Genomic DNA, 18,766 nt, shown 5'->3' with positions numbered 1-18,766 from the left:
GGAGTGCATTTGGGGTAATAACAGCTCCAATAAAAATCCCAAATTTCTACTTAATTCCTGAAAGCCAATGACTATGAACTGTTATTACCCCGAATATACTCTTTGAGTAAATTTTTAGCCATGACTACAGTACTGTACTGATTTGAAAATATTTTATCCTAATTTGCTCCGTGGTTTGATCAGTCCACTGTTTGGGATTTTTATTGGGATTTGCAGCTGGGTTGTAGAACAGAAATGCCCCACTGCAAAAAGATCTGAGTACCGTATGTACGTATATACTCTGTTTACATCATAATCCTTAGACATTGTTGTAGAAATATAGAAGCACCATAAAAAAAGTAATACAAGATCCATAGGAGAGCTCAAATTTGCAAGAATGCACTGCAGCAGTTTATGAAAAAGTTATCATTGTGTTAAGTTCTAAAGAACATGTTTTATTGTCTTTATTACACGTGGTGCTTTGGCTCCCTCTACTGGTGTGTTAAAGATGAGCCAAAAATATCAGGTATTGTATGTTAACCTGGTTTTTAAGTAATACACAGAAATGTTGTGCAAACTTTACTTTTATTATAAGAAATGTTTCTTTAAAGAAAAAAAAAAAAAAAAAAAAAGGATACTATTAATGCGTTAAGTTGCGAAAGTAAAGCGAGCACATGAAACAGAAAGCCTCCGGTGATGCATGTGGGTTTCACACGAATTTGTACTTGGAACTTTGCTGGAGTTACCGTATGTTCCCGGACATTTTATCCACAATTAAACCATTTTAAGAACTAGGTTTTGTTAGCTCTCCCCCAAATACTCAGATAAATACTGAAATCTGAGTCATGATCACTCCACAGATAACAGTGGGAGAAATAACAGTCTACTTCCTTCTTCCAATTTATTAGCTATTGGTGGATCCATCAAACCCTACTGCAGGGCTCGACAAATCCCAGGCGCCAGGTCGCCATGGCGACAGAGAATTTTGTCCTGGCGCCTAGGTTTTGTCAGCCTCTTACATCCAGAAAAAATTGTGGATGTAAGAGGCTGAGTCACCACACGGGGGCGCTGCTGCTGCTGTCTGCCCAGGAGTCTGGGCAGACAGCACAGCCACTCCGAGCCCGCCCCTGAGCCTGAGACCACTCCCACGGAGTGAGCCTGTAGGCTGAAAACGCGGTTGCTGCAAAACCAGCAATCGTGTTTTCAGCTGCCACAGGCAGCTTCATGGAAGGGGGTTGTGTGTTGATTGGGTCCCCACACAAGTGTGGGGACCGGACCCAACACCCCCCAGCTGCCTGATCGCTCCATGAGAGCGACAGTGCAGCGTTAACCCCTTAAGTGCCGCCATTTAGGGGTTAATTCCCGTTTTGTACGGGGCTCTGCTGCTGGTGGTCTGCCTGGAAGCCCAGGCAGACCAGCAACAGCAAAAACGAGCCCCCACTAGCCCTTTGATGATTCCTGTAGGCATGGAAGCCTACAGCAGTCATCAAAGACTCCCCTCCCTGCAATGGCTGGTCTATAGACCAGCAATTGAGTCCCAGCTGCCAGAGGCAGCTTCAGGGACAGGGGAGAGGGTTCTTTGGTCTCCACATGAGTGTGGAGAGCAGCCCCAACACCCCCCTGCTGCGTTAACCCCTTCAATGCCACAATTGTGTATGACACATTCGTGGCATTGCAGGGGTTAACATTTGTCCCCACAAGCTTGTGGTGACTAAATATCAATCAATGCTGTGCTCCAATGGAACATCAGCATCGAAAGAGTTAAAAAAATAAAATTAAAAAATTAATTAAAAAAACCCAGCACTGACCTGAAAGTCCAGGGTGCTTCCAGGTCAAGCGCTGTGAGTTTAGTAAGTGGGCTGATGATGATCATATCACTCCTGACCAACTGTTAGTTTAAAAAAATCCTGGCTCCTAACTTTTTTACCTGGCGCCTAGATTCACAACAAATTTGTCAAGCCCTGCCCTACTGCATTGTCATGCACTGTAAAAGTAAACAGGGAATGTAAACCCTAAGCCGGTAGACAGATACCCATCGACAATACATATTTTTTTCAAACCGACTACCTAGAGAACATTCATAAGGTTTATATGTATGAGATGTACACGTCATGCTACATTATCATCTACACTGTTAACGCATGCAAACGTTTGAAAGCAAAAACTTTTTCGGGCAATTAAACAATGCTCCAAAACACACACACTAACAGCATACAGTAACACACACGGCAATAGCACGCACACACACACTAAGATAAAACTCCCATTTCTCACTTCCTACAGTGCTTTTCTTCCTCCCCCAACTTCGGTGCAGCTCTCCCCATTACCTGTGTGAGCTGCCACGCTGCGCCTGAGTAGTCCCGTGACATGAATTACATGAAACGGCCAGGCAGTTTGGTTACAGAAGTTTTGTGAACCTGCTGCACCCAACTTAGACGCCAGAGACTCGCGGCTGAAGTTTATGTCAGCGTCCCCATTCGGGGATGAATGCCACAACACCTGGGGCTTCAGCCCACTCACCCCACCGCTGGCTGTCATTGCTTAATTAAATGTACTCTAAGGCTCAACGAGAGACATTGCACATCTCAAGACACAGACTTCGGTCACAAATAAGCTCAAATCATCGTGGGCTGCAGGTCATGCAGTTCCATCAATTTTAGCTGCAATACGAGCCATTACAAGACTAACGTATACTCATTAGTTACTGTAACCAAACGAAGCATTATTTCTACTGCTGAATGCCGCCTGCAGACACAAACGTAATTATAGGAAATTTAATCTGTTTTTTTTTTTTTGCCTGTAACACCTAATAGTGAGACCCAAAAGCAGCAACAAGATATTTGCCTTAGAAACTGAAACAAATGTGTTGTAACCGAGCAGATTACAAAATTACATTTTCCTCTGAAGGTTCCAAGCTATTACATGCAATTACAGTAGAAAGGCACCTTTAAGATGGAGAAAAGATATTTTGTACATTAAGCATATGGAAACTAAGTCCTTCATATGCAAATAAAATAAGTTAAAAGCTGACTTGGCAAAGTTCCCTGAAATTATACAGAAAAAAAATACAAAAAAAAAAACCAGGATGTCATTTTTACTTACTAATGATATTTTCACTAGTTGTATCGCCATTATGTTGTGCCAGGGGCATTGAAATACCCCCATTTTAATAAATTAACTTGCTGACTAAGTTAGAATGCTCAGAAGGAGTTTGCTAAGAATTTTTTCTTAATTAGCTAAAATCATTAAAAGTGAAATTGTTAAATGTTCTACCCTCCAAGTAAAAAGCACTTTACGGTCCATTTTCAGAGTTCAGCGCATTTTATCACGTACGACATGGGCAGATTTTTCCAGGGGTATAAGATTGAGGTCACATTTTCTTCCTCCTCCGCCTGTTTTAATTGAAGAAGACAGCGTCCTTTGGGGGCCAAACATCAGACACTTGCAAGAACGTATAGTGAACGCCGACTACCAGCGAGGGCTCAACTCCCGTAACTCCAAACTGAGCTTCCACCCCATGATTGCATCGGTACGTCTGCCCACTCCTTATGATACTTCTTAAACCGTACACTCCACGGAGCAAGGAGCCCCCTTTCCCCAATGTATTCATACCATCTGTAGACCATGTTACTTATTTGTCAGCACTTGTGATACTCTACACTGTAAAGCTCTTAGCACTCAAACATATACATACATGCTACACTGAATGAAGAAATACGGTTTTCACAGAAGCAGGTTTATCCCTCGGCTGGCGAAGGGTGTTGGAAGGCAGGTGCAGAGGCATAAAGCTTTGCTTCCTTGCAGAAACAAAATGTGCAGATAGGGTAATGTGCCAAGTGGCAGTGGTGTGGGGGTTGGGGGGGTAGAACTACTTTCATTATTATATGTCAAGTACCATTAGCGTTGTATGTACCTTCAAACCCGGTTGATGGGAATTGTATTGGAAGCAACATCTCCAGGAGTCAATGATTAGCCTTACATGCTTACTTTTATTTAAATACCATGCACGTTCTTCTGATGGTAGGAAATCCAGAAGTGTGCTAAACAGATTGTGTCTCTTAAGCTTCTGAACATCTTTACTCCACCTATCACATCATATACAACTGAGGGTCGCACATCCAGGCTCACCTCAACATGGTTTCCCCACTGGTAGATAGGAGATCAGACTTTCATCCAGCAGCCCGAGATCTCCTCTGTCAGCATGAGCTAGCATCGCTACGGAGAATGTCTCAAATATGTCCGCCAGTGGAGACTGCTTAGCAACAACGTGGTTTGCAAATCAGGACAAATGTAACAAAAATAAAATAAGTTCCCAGAGGGTCTAGCCAAGCCAGACCCTCTGATGAGCTCTCAAAGCTCATCACAGGAGACTTGCTTATCGGTCAATTGGATCAGCTGCAGTGGTGATTCATCCTATCAGCTTTTCTTTTAAAGATTCCAGTGATGTCACCATGACATAAGGAGTACCCCATCTAGTTCTAAGATTCCTGAGGTCTTTAAATACTTCTAAAGGGATGACGAGTCAAAAAGTATTAAAAAAAAAAAACAAAAAAAAAAAAACACACTTTCTTGTCCTCAATTTAAAGTTCAAAACACACACATAAATCGTGTGTATATATATACACATACATATACACACATATACACACACACACACACATACATATGAATACATATGGGGTATTCTGCTCAACAGACGTTTACCATGCTTTTTTCCCCCCACCGAGACCCAATTTGTGGAAGAAATCCTAATTAAAATTGCGAAAAATGGAGAGTGGAAGAAAGGAGAAAGACCTAGCTGTCCTTCAAAAAAAACAAAAAAACTATATACCGTATTTGCTCGATTATAAGACGACCCTGATTATAAGACGACCCCCCAAAATCTGAATATTAACTTAGGAAAAAAAGAAAAAGCCTGAATATAAGACGACCCTAAATGAAAAAAAGTTTTACCAGTAAATGTTAATTCATGTAAACTATTTTTTTTAATAAAAGCTATGATTGAGAAAAATATTTTTTTTTTGTTTTTATTTCTTGTATTTTCCAACCTGTCCCCCAGTTACGCACATCTGCCCCCAGGCTTGCCACACCAATATGACACTGTGGCCCATGATATGCCTTTTAACCCTCTATATGCCACTGTGCCCCATGGTATGCCTTTTGACCCCCTATGTGCCACTCTGCCTCCAGAAATGCCTTATACCCCTATATCCCATTCTGGCATTTAGGGGGTTAAAATGCATATTATGGGGCAGAGTGGCATATAGGGAGGTATAAGGCATTCCAGGAGGCAGAGTGGCATTAAGGGAGTTAAAAGGTATTATATAGAGCACTCTGCCTCCAGAAATGCCTTATACCTCCCTATATGCCACTCTGGCATTTAGGGGGTTAAAAGGCATATTATGGGGCAGAGTGGCATATAGGGAGGTATAAGGCATTTCAGGAGGCAGAGTGCACTATTAAATGCCCCCTTAACGCCACTCTGCCTCCTGAAATGCCTTATACCTCCCTATATGCCACTCTGCCCCATAATATGCCTTTTAACCCCCTAAGTGCCAGAGTGGCATATAGGGGTGTAAGGCATTCCAGAAATGCCCTACACACACACACACACACACACTTACTTACTTACCGGTGCTTCCAATTTCCTGCTGTATTGCCGGGGCAGCGGGTTGACGTCTCATTCCGCGGCAGCCGGAAGGAGGTGGAGTTGGCAGCGGGGGTTTGTATGCGTCCGTCGCAAATACCTTCCCCGGCTGTCAGAGATCAGGAACTCTGGAACTCTGATCTCTGACAGTCGGGGAAGGTATTTGCGACGGACGCATACAAACCCCCGCTGCCAACTTCACCTCCGGGAGCACCGGTAAGTGTGTGTGTGTGTGGGGGGGGGGGCGACGACAGGAGGATCCAGGTCCCCTGCAGCGGTGCGGGGGATCTGGATCTTTGAGGTCTGATTAGAAGACGACCCCGATTATAAGACGAGGGGTATTTTTCAGAGCATTTGCTCTGAAAAAAACCTCGTCTTATAATCGAGCAAATACGGTAAGTTTATGTGGGTACACTAAACTTGAAGAAGCGAGGAACAAATGGATACTAAAACTGCCAAAACAAAATAAAAAAAGCTCTGGCCAAAAAAGGGTTTTATGCACCAGGAATAACGGTTTCTATTTTACTGTAAATTTCTCACTAACTATAATATATAATTCCACTTCCACTGGCTGTAAATGAAAGAAACGTCAGTGAAGCAGAGGTATTACAAGCTCTCACGGTGCAGGTGGCCCACGGGGAACTAGAGCCCCTATATCAGCAGAGGAGCAGGTAAAAAGAATGGCGGCATCATGATGTGACCCTTTCTTTCAAGTGTCAGCCTTGTGGGAGAGAGCATGTAGGCAGGAAAGAGCTGCAAATGGTTTAGGTGTAGCTTTGTGTGGCTGTTTGTCTATGTGGTTTGGTGTTGTGCACCTAGTTTAGACAAGAACAATAAGTGCTGAGGGGACGGTAAGAGCGAGTTCTTGATGACAGGTTGCGGAGTATTTATTATGACTGCTAAACTTAAACAGGGCTCAAAGTGTAATTCGAGCATGTTGTAGGTAGGGATAGCCCAGAGAAAGCTATACATGGGGGAAAACCAAACCAGAATAAATAATGGCAAAACACATTGGTTTTTTTTAATGTTTTATTTTAAAATGCTATAGGATTGGATTTATAACTACAAAATAATGATGTTATTTAGAGAGGCCCATATTCATAGGTCATATTATCTGCCTCTCTATTCTATTCTGGAATAGATTTTTTGTTTTTTTTCTGCTATATATGTGATATATTCCAGCCATTGGCCACACTGTATGTATGTATGTATGTATGTATGTATGTATGTATGTATATATACACACATATATACATACATATATATATACACACACACATATATACATATATATATACATATATACATATATATATATATATATATATATATATATATATATATATATATATATATATATATATATATATATATATATATATATATATATATATATATATATATATATATATATATATATATATATATATATATATATATGACAAGGCTTCTTACCTTCAAACCTGTTGGGAGAATCACATCCCTTCTGGGGAGTTGCTACGCGAAGGAAAATCTGTTGGCGCCATGAATGCCGCCGCGTTTTTACAGGAGTTTCATATCCAACTTCACTGTGGTTGGTTTCACATTCAAAGTCACTGAAACAAAGAGACGCGTGGTTAGACTTATCTGAACAATAGGCACAATTTGTAATTAAATTAACCTACGCGGAAGAAAAATGAACACATTACTACCTGCGGCCACATAAGACATCGACGCACCACAAGAAGAGGGGGCCACAGAAGATTCTCGTATTTGGCCGACAACTTCCATCAATCAGCCAGCAACAGAACACATTGTAGGATGCGCAGACCTAAGCAACAGCTTTACCAACAGATTTTTGGAATAAGACTCCCAAGATGCTTTGCAATTAATTACAGAATGTCCTTAGTCCACAATGTGCCTCCGCATACAAAGACTGGTAACTGCGGGAATGGTCCGTCACGCCAGACCCCACAACCAAACCAAGTTAAAGCGATAAATGTCCTGAAGGAGGACACGCTGTATGGAGAGCTTTAACCGGCTCACACACCTACCTTTTGTTGATGTTAAAGTCAGACGTGCTGTTTTCAGCTACAGGAGCCAGAAATTTTAGAAAGTTTGGCACGGAGGAAGAAGAGTGGAGTTTCTTGCGCAGAGAAGAACGATAGAAGAGGCTGAGCGATAGGCAAGATTGAAAGAAAACAGGAGGAGGATCATTATGCAGAGAGAGAAAAAAAGATAGAAAAACAAAGATTAAATTAAAGTCTGAAGAAATATGCGGATGTGGGCAAAAAACAGACACCCAGCGACTCCTTAGTTCTGCACGCTTATTACTTCATTCACAATGGCAAGGAGTACCTTATAGTCATAGCAAAAAGAAGCATTAAATACAACATTCATAGCCTTTGTATGAATTACCAAACAGGGCTCTGCACTCCTACCGCTCCCAAACAATGTGAAAATGTAGACAGAGTTGATAAAGCATAGAGCAGAGACGTACAAGAAATTTAAAGTCCTTCTCGAATAGAAGCTCTTTTGGGGTCAATGGTGGCCCTGTATAATGCATAATTCGGGGGGGGGGCAACAACTATACTAAACAAACAAAAAAAGCAAGCACACAAATCCTTTAACTGCCCCAAATGACAATGTAAGGTGACAGGACATGTGGCTTAATGCGTAAACGTGAATTAGCCCTTTACTGGGAACTCGGGTGTGTTTGAAACAAGATGATAGCGTTACACACGGTTAGCCCAGCATTCATATATTTGGGAACTTTTATCACAAAGTGTGGATTATCTACATATCTATACACATTGATTTACTCAGCATGTCAAAGTATATATTAAAAGGACATTAATGTTGAAATGACATGACTAGTGAATGGTGTTTGTCGATGTACGTATGTTTTAACCATCAAATTAAAATGACCCCACCATATTTAACCCTTTAGCATACCTGGTAATCCACAAATTGATGACAGATCTACTTTAAACCAAGTATGGATTAAGATTAATAAGGGCCTCTGAGTGTACCAACATCTGAAAGCATATGTGCAGACTAGAAGAGCTGATAAAGAAGACACAGTGCCTACTCTGTCACACCAATTTTTACTAGCAGACATAGAGCCATGAGAAGAAAAACAAAAACACACACACACACACCACTCCGTTATGGTCCAGATATCTTAAAACAACTGCCCAACGCAATATCTCAGGGTATATAAAACCATCACACTGGAAAGGCTCACCTTTTTTGTGTACCAGGGCCGCTCGTCTCTCCGCCAGAATTATGCCTTAATTTCTTAAAAAATAAAGGGGAAGAAGCAGAAGCGACAAGTCGAGTGGGAACATACTCCTCAGATTGTGAAGAATTGCTCTCGGGCTCACTCACAGGTATGCTGGAGCTACAAACGCCGGAATCCCGAACAGGGAGGAGTAGAGGGTGTGGAGAGCGGGAGAGAAAGATAGAAAGCAGAGATAAAGCTCACTGAAGTATGCTAAGAAACACAGGCATGCCTGGCTGGAGGGATCAATTCGCAAGTCTGTGATGTTACAGCCCCGTCTAATAAACGCAACACATTATGCGTCTGATAGATTAATAAAAAGCATTCAAACCCAACAAGACCAGTTTATTTTTTTTGCTGCTTGTAGAGTGCTTACAGGGTCAGATGGTTCACCCTACATAAACATCTCAAATTTTGATGCAATTGTGTTTATTGGACTCTATTGGATAAGTAATACGTGCGTGTGTGTGTGTGTGGGGGGGGGGGGGGATATGCCATCGGAAAGGGTATTTTATTTTCCCTTTCCTGATTAGTGCAGGCAGTCCGGGGTGAAGAGAAGAGACAAATTCAGGGCACGAAGTCCAATTCTGTTCCTGCCACAGGCTGCCTCTGCTTCCAGAACGTTAAGGCTTAATCGAAATATCTTCAAGAGAATTATTGCCCAACAAAAAAGCACAAGCTTGATATGGTTTAAATGAATGAATTTAGTTATGCGAGAACGCTGCCTCTCAAAAACTGTGAAAAATAAGGTGGATTCAGAAAACAAATTCTATGTACATAGAATAATGCAGATAATACATACAGGAGGTCATCCGCTACAACACCTGGAGCGAGACTACACTTTGCAAAACTGCATCTCATACATTTCTATAGAATAATTAGCCGTGTCTTTTTTTCTCCCATTAGACTTATTATTCCGTTTCTTTATATTAGGCCAAGCAGAACTGAGGCACGAAATGTCACCGAAAATATGCAGATAGCTATTGTATGCTATTAAAAACACAGGGCGTGTACGAGCACAACGCTGCCCTTTAAAAACAAACACGCGACGGGTTTCTCGCACCGCACGGTCAACGCAAGCAGGGATGGACTTTCCAGGCCTCGTTCATGTGCCCCTTAATGTCAACATCAAATGCAAACAGGTTTTACCGCGATGACGTCTGGTGGAAAAAACAGACGGCAAGAGGTAAAATATTCTAAGTTGTTACAAAATTTTCACTCAGAAACCTGATTATAACCCAAAATGTTCAAGTCATCATACCCTATGCATGGATTTCTCTTTATTGTTATAGGAGTGAATACTCATGGCTGTAGCCCCAGTCTCAGGAAAAAGGGGCAGATTCTCAGGGCCACACACTATGAACCCGACTCCTTCCTATTCTCCACTGCTGTGGGGATATAGGGCTTCCAGTTGGTGTCTTTACCCCGGTATATTATGGTTGATTTCCCTGCTTGAATGCAGGTTTTCCATGATCGCTGGGGTTAGACTCATTTTGGTAACACATTTGGTGAGTACTACACATAGAATCTCCAGAACAGGCTTTAATTAAAGGGTTAATATTTGAAAAGTCTCAGGGTGGGACCATACAGCAAGTCCCAAAGTATACATACAGATATACAAGGACATCATTATGTGATAGACTGTTCCTAACGCACAGGATATTGTATAAACACACACACACACACACACATCCCACTGCAGGACTGAAATCCATAGCGCTTCATAAAGAAAGCGGTTTTATTACAGACGCTACCGGGGCAATCCGGCGCCAGGGCAATCCATTGGAGTTATGTGGAAAGGCCCGAGTACAAGCACCTCGGACCATACTTCTATATTACATCTACAGATGTTAAGGGGGCTCTTTACATGTAGTGCTTAATGAGCATTACACGCAAAATACACACATATTATGTCCATCTGTTTTACCGCAAAACCTGTCAGAAGAAGCACTCGCTTTGTCTAACCTAAATACATTATTATAATTCTCTCTCACGCCTACAACAGGCTGACAGATGCACCAAACCACAATGTGTAAAGATAAAAAGGACAACAAGCAAGGCGACAAGTATACCTGTCCACGCATTGTGTATGTTTTTGGCTACATTAAAAACGTGTATTCAAGGTATCATGTGCGTCTGATAGCAAAGCAGCACATTTTTCCTTATTTCACCCACACGCATGAATCATGTACATATGGTCTTCTTCATGCTACTCAGTTCCTTGGCAAAGCATTTTTTCCTGTTCGGAAGCGCGCATGCGCAGATACTCCTCTCAGGTCAGGCCCGGTGTATGCGGTGGGAGTCGCGGCAAGGAAAGCGGGTGTAGGTTCCAAGGCGGCAGCGTTTAAGATGGGAAGCGTATATTAGAGTAGTTACCAAGTACATTATTATGCACTATGCTTTGCCAAGGCTGTTCGGGGCAGAAGACCGATCTGGTTTAATTCCTTTATATTAAAAAGGGACAGTCTATTCTTCCAAATAAAGTCTGAGACTTCGATTCCACAGCAAAGAAAGAAACGGACTGTCTGGGTAAGGATAGATCTATAATGCCTGGGCAGATAGAATTAACAAAAAATGCTACAGAATATAAGGATTTTTTATTACCGTATTTGCTGGATTATAAAACTAGGTTTTTTTCATACCCCTCGTCTTATAATCAGGGTTTTCTTATAATCAGACCTCAAATAGGCCTGACTATGAGACTAAGATCCAGATCCCCCGCAGCGCTGCAGGGGACCTGGATCCTCCTGTCTTATGCCCACCCATTTAGCCCCCCCCTCCAGAAGTTACTGGTGTTTCTGACTCAATTTCTGACGCAATTCACGTAGGCAACTTCCGCTGCGGCCGGAAGGAAGTGCGGTTAGCAGCGGGGTTGTCTGCGTTCATCGCGCATACCTTCCCCGGCTGTCAGCAAGGAGAGTTCCCCACACTGCGAGTTGCGTAGACGTCTACACGCTGCCCTGGCTACATGACCAGGGAGTCAGAAGCACCGGTAAGTTTGGAGGGGGAGGGAGTGTTAAATAGGGGGCATAAGGCATTTCTGTAGGCAGAGTGCTCTATGAAATGCCTTTTAACCCCCTTAATGCCACTCTGCCTCCAGAAATGCCTTATTCCTCCCTATATGCCACCCTGCCCCATAATATGCCTTTTAAGCCCCTAAATGCCAGAGTATAAGGTATAAGGCATTTCTGGAGGCAGAGTGGCACATAGGGGGTCAAAAGGCATATCATGGGGCACAGTGGCATATGGGGGTATAAGGCATTTCTGGAGCAGATGTGCATAACTGGGGGGGGGCAGGTTGGAAAATAAAAGGAAATAAAAACAAAATATTTTTTCTCAATTATAGCTTTTATTAAAAAAAAAATAGTTTACATGAATTAACATTTTTTCCTATAGGGTCGTCTTATATTCAGGTTTTTCCTTTTTTTCCTAAATTAATATTCAGATTTGGGGGGTCGTCTTATAATCGAGCAAATACAGTAAATCATTAGAATATTTAATGATATACAGGAGGATGGACAGGTATAATAATGCAGTCCATGCGATGCTGCCCATTACTGTTACAATACATATACCAACAACAAAAACACGAACATTCATACAAGTAACTTCAAATTAAAAGAAGCTTATACCTTTAGAGTCTATATCATAAGATTTCCCAAGCAGCCCTTACATTATTCTTGAGTTTAAATCATATCCAAATCCTAAGCAAACATATCCATTGGTATAAAAACAAAAATCAGCAGCAGCCGACATTACGGTACGATGGATTAGACAGCAGCTGACGCATTTCCCCCAACATTAAAGCGAGCGGGGGGGGTCCGTGCAAGGTGGAGAAAATAAAATACCCAGACGTGCTCAATATATACAGTACGTGTATACAAACACACCTATATATTATATACATATATACAAACTAATGGTATGGATGGAAGGAAACTACTCACAGAAAACAATTTTCTCAAAAAGGTATGTAAGTTTCAGCAAACACGAAAAACTAGATATATATATATATATATATATATATATATATATATTAAAAATGTATGCACAAAGTAGATATCTTCAGATATCTCTGCATGAAAGTGACAGAAGGTAGCATATAATAATGGACCATATATAAGATTGCAAATAAAAAAAAGGCCATCAAATTCAATCATTCCACAAACCAATATTAGTTGGTCTTAAGAGTCCTTAAACTCTTGTACGATGCTAACAAGATATGATCCCAGGAATTTAGCATCAGGACCCTTTGTGCAGCGTCACAAAGTGCTGCCTGCAAATTGATGGAAACGAGATTCTCTGATCTATTTAACTGGTGTTATCTGCGAATGATCTACCAAAACAGGATGAAAGATCTGCCCGACAGTTACCAGTCATTCGGGTTTTCCAGCGAGAGAATCCATAGGCTTTGCATAGATTTATGAGGGTTATAGCAGGCTGTAATTATTTGGGTTTACAGCTGTAATACCGCCTAAGAGGGGACAATGCTTTAAAAGAACCGTAACACTTTAATTCTATTTCGGAGATCTCTAATCACATAAAAAATTGGTACTTACTTTCTTTTGTGTGGCGTCTCCGTGCTCACCGAGTGATGTCGTATAAGCTTTCTCTGATGAACAGATGGGGATTTCTGGACGGGCTCTTGAAATTCGTGGGCTGTGAAAGGAAAATGACTCAAAGTGTTCGCACGGCGACGAAATCCGTGATGAGATAATTCTTCAGGATGCTCACAGGGAAAGCTCTCCGGGGTCTTTGGTAAATCTCCCATGGATCCGTGAGCCTTCAGAGGAGTTTCAGGAGGGGCTTCCGGCTCCGTATCACATAATGAAGGCTCCTAGAGTGCAGAAAGACGCGTGAAACTAATTAAAATGATCTGGTATTCTTCAAAGTAAGTGCTGCGGTATAAACAAGATTTTAGATGGCAAAAGGAAAAGCATTTTTCTATCTAAAGCAAAATATCTTTTCACAGGGAACCTTTAATTATGATTAAAAAGTTCCTCTTGTGTAACAGTTTTATTTCCCAGTACTGTATTGTTTATATATAATGGTCCCCTAGGTGTTAAATTATAAAAAAAAAAAAAACTGTCAAAAAAGTGAAACGGTTCCAAAATAATTTGTAATCCTACAAAGACAAAAGTGGAATGATGGATTATATAAAAGAATACTTAAAAAAAAAAAAAAAAAAAAAAAATTAGACATGTCAATAGTTTATCATTTAACAAAATGCAATATTTGGGGTTTGCACCCTCTGCCTTCAAAACAGCATCGATTCTTCTAGGTGCACTTCCAAGATGTTTGGAACAACCTCCCTGCCTTAATAAAATCATAGTTCTTTTAGCAAGAAGCAATCAAATTCACCAAAAAGGTCATATATGGATGGAAGGTTCAATAATGCCTTGAGAGACAGAGCTACAGTTAGGTCCGGAAATATTTGGACACTGGCAAAAGTTTTGTTATTTGGCCGTTAACCAAAATAAATTCAGTTCAGTAAGTTACTGTTAACCCCTTGTGGTCAATGAATGTGCCAGGCACATCATAAAATAAGGAAAAAGAAAAAATGTTGGTGGCTTACCAAACAGCGTGAGCTTTCTGCAAATACAGTGTGCTGGCTGTACAATGTATACAAAAACAAAAACCGTCTGCACTTCTCACCCTAATAAAAGTTGGCAACAAATATATAAACATAATATAAATGAGAGGTTTTGGTTATATGAATTGGCCAAAGCATAATTAAGCTCACCCGCCACATCAAGGCACACTCTCAATAGGGTGAGAACCTACTCTCACCTCCTCCATAGTGGGCACACAAAGCAGTTTATACTGCTACCAAAACCTTATTAATGTGTTGGGGAGGTGCAATTAAACCTCCTCCTATTTAACCCCTGGTTTTGGGGCCATCAAAAAATAATAATAAGTGCAGTCTCTGCTTTAGATTGAGGGTTTAGGATTAACAGCTCTAATACGTAGCCCCCTCGTTTTCAAGAGACCAAAAGTAAAATCGGACAATCGACTCAAAAGCGATTTTATGGACAGGTGAAACATCCAGCAAAGTGAGAAACACTCTCCAGGAGATAGATATATCATCGTCCAATTTACCATAAAGAGAAGACTTCAAGAGAGCAAATACAGAAGGTTCACCAAAAGGTGCAAATCATTCATAAGCCTCAACAATAGAAAGGCCAGATTAGACTGCCAAAATCAAATCAGCCCAGTTCTGGAACAATATTCTTTGGAAAGATGAAACCAATCCATTGAATTAAAGCTGAAAGTCTACACTTCAATTGCATCTCCATGTTTCATTTCAATTCACTTCTTGTGGTGGCGCGCAGAGCCAAAATTATGAAAATTGTGTCAGCGTCCAAATATTTCCAGGCCTAACTATGCACAAACTGTACAGAAACACGATTTTAAACAATTAGCAAATTTGTATATTTCTTTATTCACAATACTTTGTCTCCATCAATACTAGTCCTGTGCTGTAACTCAGTTTTCACATATTAATGTAATTCTGCTCTAAGATGGCTTTCTTTAGCAAATATACCTTACTGCTGTAATCCAATGGAGTGCATTGCAAGCTCTCATCGGTGCTTCCAGAGGAGTCCTGCTGGCTTCGACTCTTGCCACCCTGTATTTAAGAATAAATAAAAAATGAAAAGCATTTATTACTAGCTAAAAACTTCATTTTTCCTTCATTCTATGGAACCTCAGCCTTTTCTTCCTTATCTGACGCCTCTTTTTCGCTTTAAAGTTCTGTTTAAGTCAAATGTAAAATAAAATCTCCATGTCCGTTTTTATGAACAGGATCCCTCGATGCAGGGCAAGATGCGAAAAGCCCCAATTTAAAATAAACCCCTGAGTAACAGGAGATACCCGTTCACATTTGCAGGTGGTGGCAAGGCTACATCTACGGACCCAAATGATCAATACCAATGACGTGCTTATTGTAACAGTTTCCTAATGAATACACTTTATATAAACAATACATGATATCGTTAAAGAGTGAATCCCAGCGTGAACAGAGATTAATCCACTTACCCTTGACAAAATATTTTCTAAAGATTCTGCTAATGATTTCTTGGCTTTACTCTTCAACATATCTAGTCTGAATCGAGGGGCGCTGGTCTGCAGCTCATTCAGTGAGTTTTCTGTCACTTGAGAAACCTGATCACAAAAGCACAAAAACAGACAGTAAAATAACGCGAGACTAAAATGTGCTTTAAAAAATAAATAGATATAAAAAAAATTTGATCGGGATTCTGCATCTTAACCTTCCCCTACACCTTTTGATGGGGTCCCCTTTAACTGATTCTGGCCCCAGACACCTCATTATAATGTAGAACCACTGTCTATGGGACCACATAGCTTGTTGGTTCCCATCCCTGACTGTTACATTAAGCAACATGTCCAAATACAACTTACAAAAACATACAGTAGTCCTTCTGTGGTTTAATGTAAATCGATCTTTCTAAAGTAATAAATAAATTATACATTTAAAGGATGGCAAGCCAGCTTAAAACTATGAACCCAGATAAATGTTGGTTGCAGGTAAGTCACCTCTGCTAATTTCTAAAACTCAATTTATCATTTATACAGAGATAGATATGATATAGATATATTTATTTAATTAGTCTAGGTCCCAATCAGGAAAGAGGCTGCCTTTACCTTTTGTGCATCACTTTTATTAATGTTGGAGACACAGGTGTGCGAGTAAAATTACCTGCTTTTGGTCAGTATTATGAGTATGGTCCTTCTGCTTCTCTTCATACAGACACCTTAATCTGGAGACGATCAGTTCATTTTCACACTGCTCAGACCTGGGTCGAATTTTCTTAAAAAATGAAAAAGGAAATAGTCTTATTGCTATTGATAGTAATACTGTATGCTGGCACTGCAGATATGTATTCAGTGTAAACGTCCCCCACACCCCCGTTCACTGTAAAGGGACAGAGCCTTGGGGGGGGGTGTAGCTGGTAGGGTGCAAAATACTTTTAGTTTTTCATAACGGTGAGCAGCGTTTCAGTGACAGAGCCGTTGGTGGCTGCATCTGTGTTTCACATCGTGTTCAGTAATGCTCCAATCTCAAGCATTTTCAATTTCAACTTTCTACGCTAGCCTTGTGTTTATCTGCTTTGTTTGAAGTTTCACATAGAAACCAGAATCTCTAGCATAATATATTATTATTAATATTATTATGTACTTAAGGACCCTTTCAGGGCCTTTTGATGGATTTTCCACTAAAAAAAACAAAACAAAACAACCCACAAAAACAGAGCTGGCATGTACATGTGCGGATGCAGAACATTTTCATACCCAACCGCCCTTTGAATGGCAGTTTCTCAGTATGTAGTGGATCTCCTAATGAGCCCCGAGACCGACATAAATATTACTGCATATGAGAAATCTGGCCTAAAAACAAGTCAACTTCTTAGGCTTGCATACAAATAAGAACAAGAACATTTAAAGAGGGGGTCGGAGTTCAATGATTTATACAAACTGGCACCTTTAAAAACAAAGCCCAACTAGATTTGTAGAGTAGCCAAAGGGTTAAGTGTTACAAACTCCCATTATTCCTAGTCACATGGTACTAATACGCATACATCTACACACATCTAAACATTCATTTAGCACTTAAACTGTAAGTATAAACTTTGATGGAGTTGACCAAGGAACTGTAAGATAAGCGATACCTGCTTAAAATCACTTGATGGCTTCTCTGGATCGAGCCACAGAATCCGCACAAACCAGCTAGGTGTAAACTTAGCCCTTACTGTTCAAAAGCTTTTAAACTGATCCAAAAGTGCGATTTGCTAAATGAAAGTGGAACTTCAAACGCAAAGTCCATGAGTCCAAGTCTGGCTGCCACGGGAACCCATCAGATAATCATGTTAACCGCTCGTTGTATGTTAACTGTATCTTACAGGCAGGCGGCCCTTACTGCAGTGCTTATATATATATATATATATATATATATATATATATATATATATATATATATATATATATATATATATATATATATATATATATATATATATATATATATATATATATATATATATATATATATATAATTATCTAGAGAACATACATTTTACCTTCCGATATACAAAATATAAAAATAATGAACTTCTATCGCTATGAGCATACATTTACTCCTTAAAATAATTAAAAACTGCACAATGAAATCAGAAATTTTATTTTATTTATTTTTTTTTTTTTTAAAAAGGGACGTCAATCCCAAACAAAAAAGACACAGGTATCAACTAAAACACATAATGACATTTCTCATTGTTGCCCACACATTTTCTTCTCCAGTACCAGGCTCACCTGTATTTCTTCAAACACGGACGCCTGCTCCTGGTTATTTAGTGTTGAGAGGTGCTTTTGCAATTCAAGTTTTGCCTTTGATGGTGGAAGTCCTAGAAAAATAGCAGGGGAAGAGGACAGTCATTACAATGTAACACTGCGTTCTTAAAGCCATATTTATACAAGGGTTTATGTAACCCGTACAAATTCAGGGCGAGGGGAAAAACTAAAAGTTGTACAAAAAATACTTTTTGGAAATGCCAAGAAATGAATGACTGAAAAAGGAGTATAGAACTGTACCACGTGTTAAAATGCAAAGCATGCTCACGCGTTCAACTCCCTGGTAGGCAATAAAGCCATGGAAAATTAGGTATCTGGACAAAGTGGCCAGCTAAGCAACGTGTGGCCATGTAGTGCAACGGAATCCCCAATATGTATGCCTTAGCTAGGTTGTAAGAATGGTATTCAGCGAGCTCTTGCTTATTTATAGATTAAAAACTCTCAATAGTACCAAGGCCTGAAGAAGAGGTCTGGTAGCGCTGAATACTTGCTATTATACCAGCCAATAA

The 18,766-nt window shown here is 40.3% G+C and overlaps 1 protein-coding gene across 4 annotated transcripts in view; it reads right to left on the bottom strand.

The window, feature by feature from the left end:
• TBC1D1 (TBC1 domain family member 1) overlaps window positions 1-18,766 on the bottom strand; it is a 62,205-nt gene that overhangs the window by 20,872 nt on the left and 22,567 nt on the right. For 2 of the 4 annotated variants that reach the window (XM_053458361.1, XM_053458363.1), the window contains exons 6-13: window positions 18,219-18,310; window positions 16,609-16,719; window positions 15,927-16,052; window positions 15,433-15,516; window positions 13,448-13,725; window positions 8,853-9,008; window positions 7,660-7,779; window positions 7,082-7,221 (exon numbers count right to left, since the gene is read on the bottom strand). In XM_053458361.1, coding sequence (XP_053314336.1) covers window positions 7,082-7,221; window positions 7,660-7,779; window positions 8,853-9,008; window positions 13,448-13,725; window positions 15,433-15,516; window positions 15,927-16,052; window positions 16,609-16,719; window positions 18,219-18,310 — 1,107 coding nt within the window. The remainder of the gene's footprint in view (window positions 1-7,081; window positions 7,222-7,659; window positions 7,780-8,852; window positions 9,009-13,447; window positions 13,726-15,432; window positions 15,517-15,926; window positions 16,053-16,608; window positions 16,720-18,218; window positions 18,311-18,766) is intronic. The other 2 variants (XM_053458364.1, XM_053458365.1) reach the window with 2 other exon arrangements.

The sequence above is a fragment of the Spea bombifrons genome, chromosome 1 (genome assembly GCF_027358695.1).
Source record: "Spea bombifrons isolate aSpeBom1 chromosome 1, aSpeBom1.2.pri, whole genome shotgun sequence".
Classification (NCBI taxonomy): domain Eukaryota; kingdom Metazoa; phylum Chordata; class Amphibia; order Anura; family Pelobatidae; genus Spea; species Spea bombifrons.
Note: the sequence above shows the minus strand (reverse complement) of the source record. Positions and strands in the feature narration are given on the sequence as shown.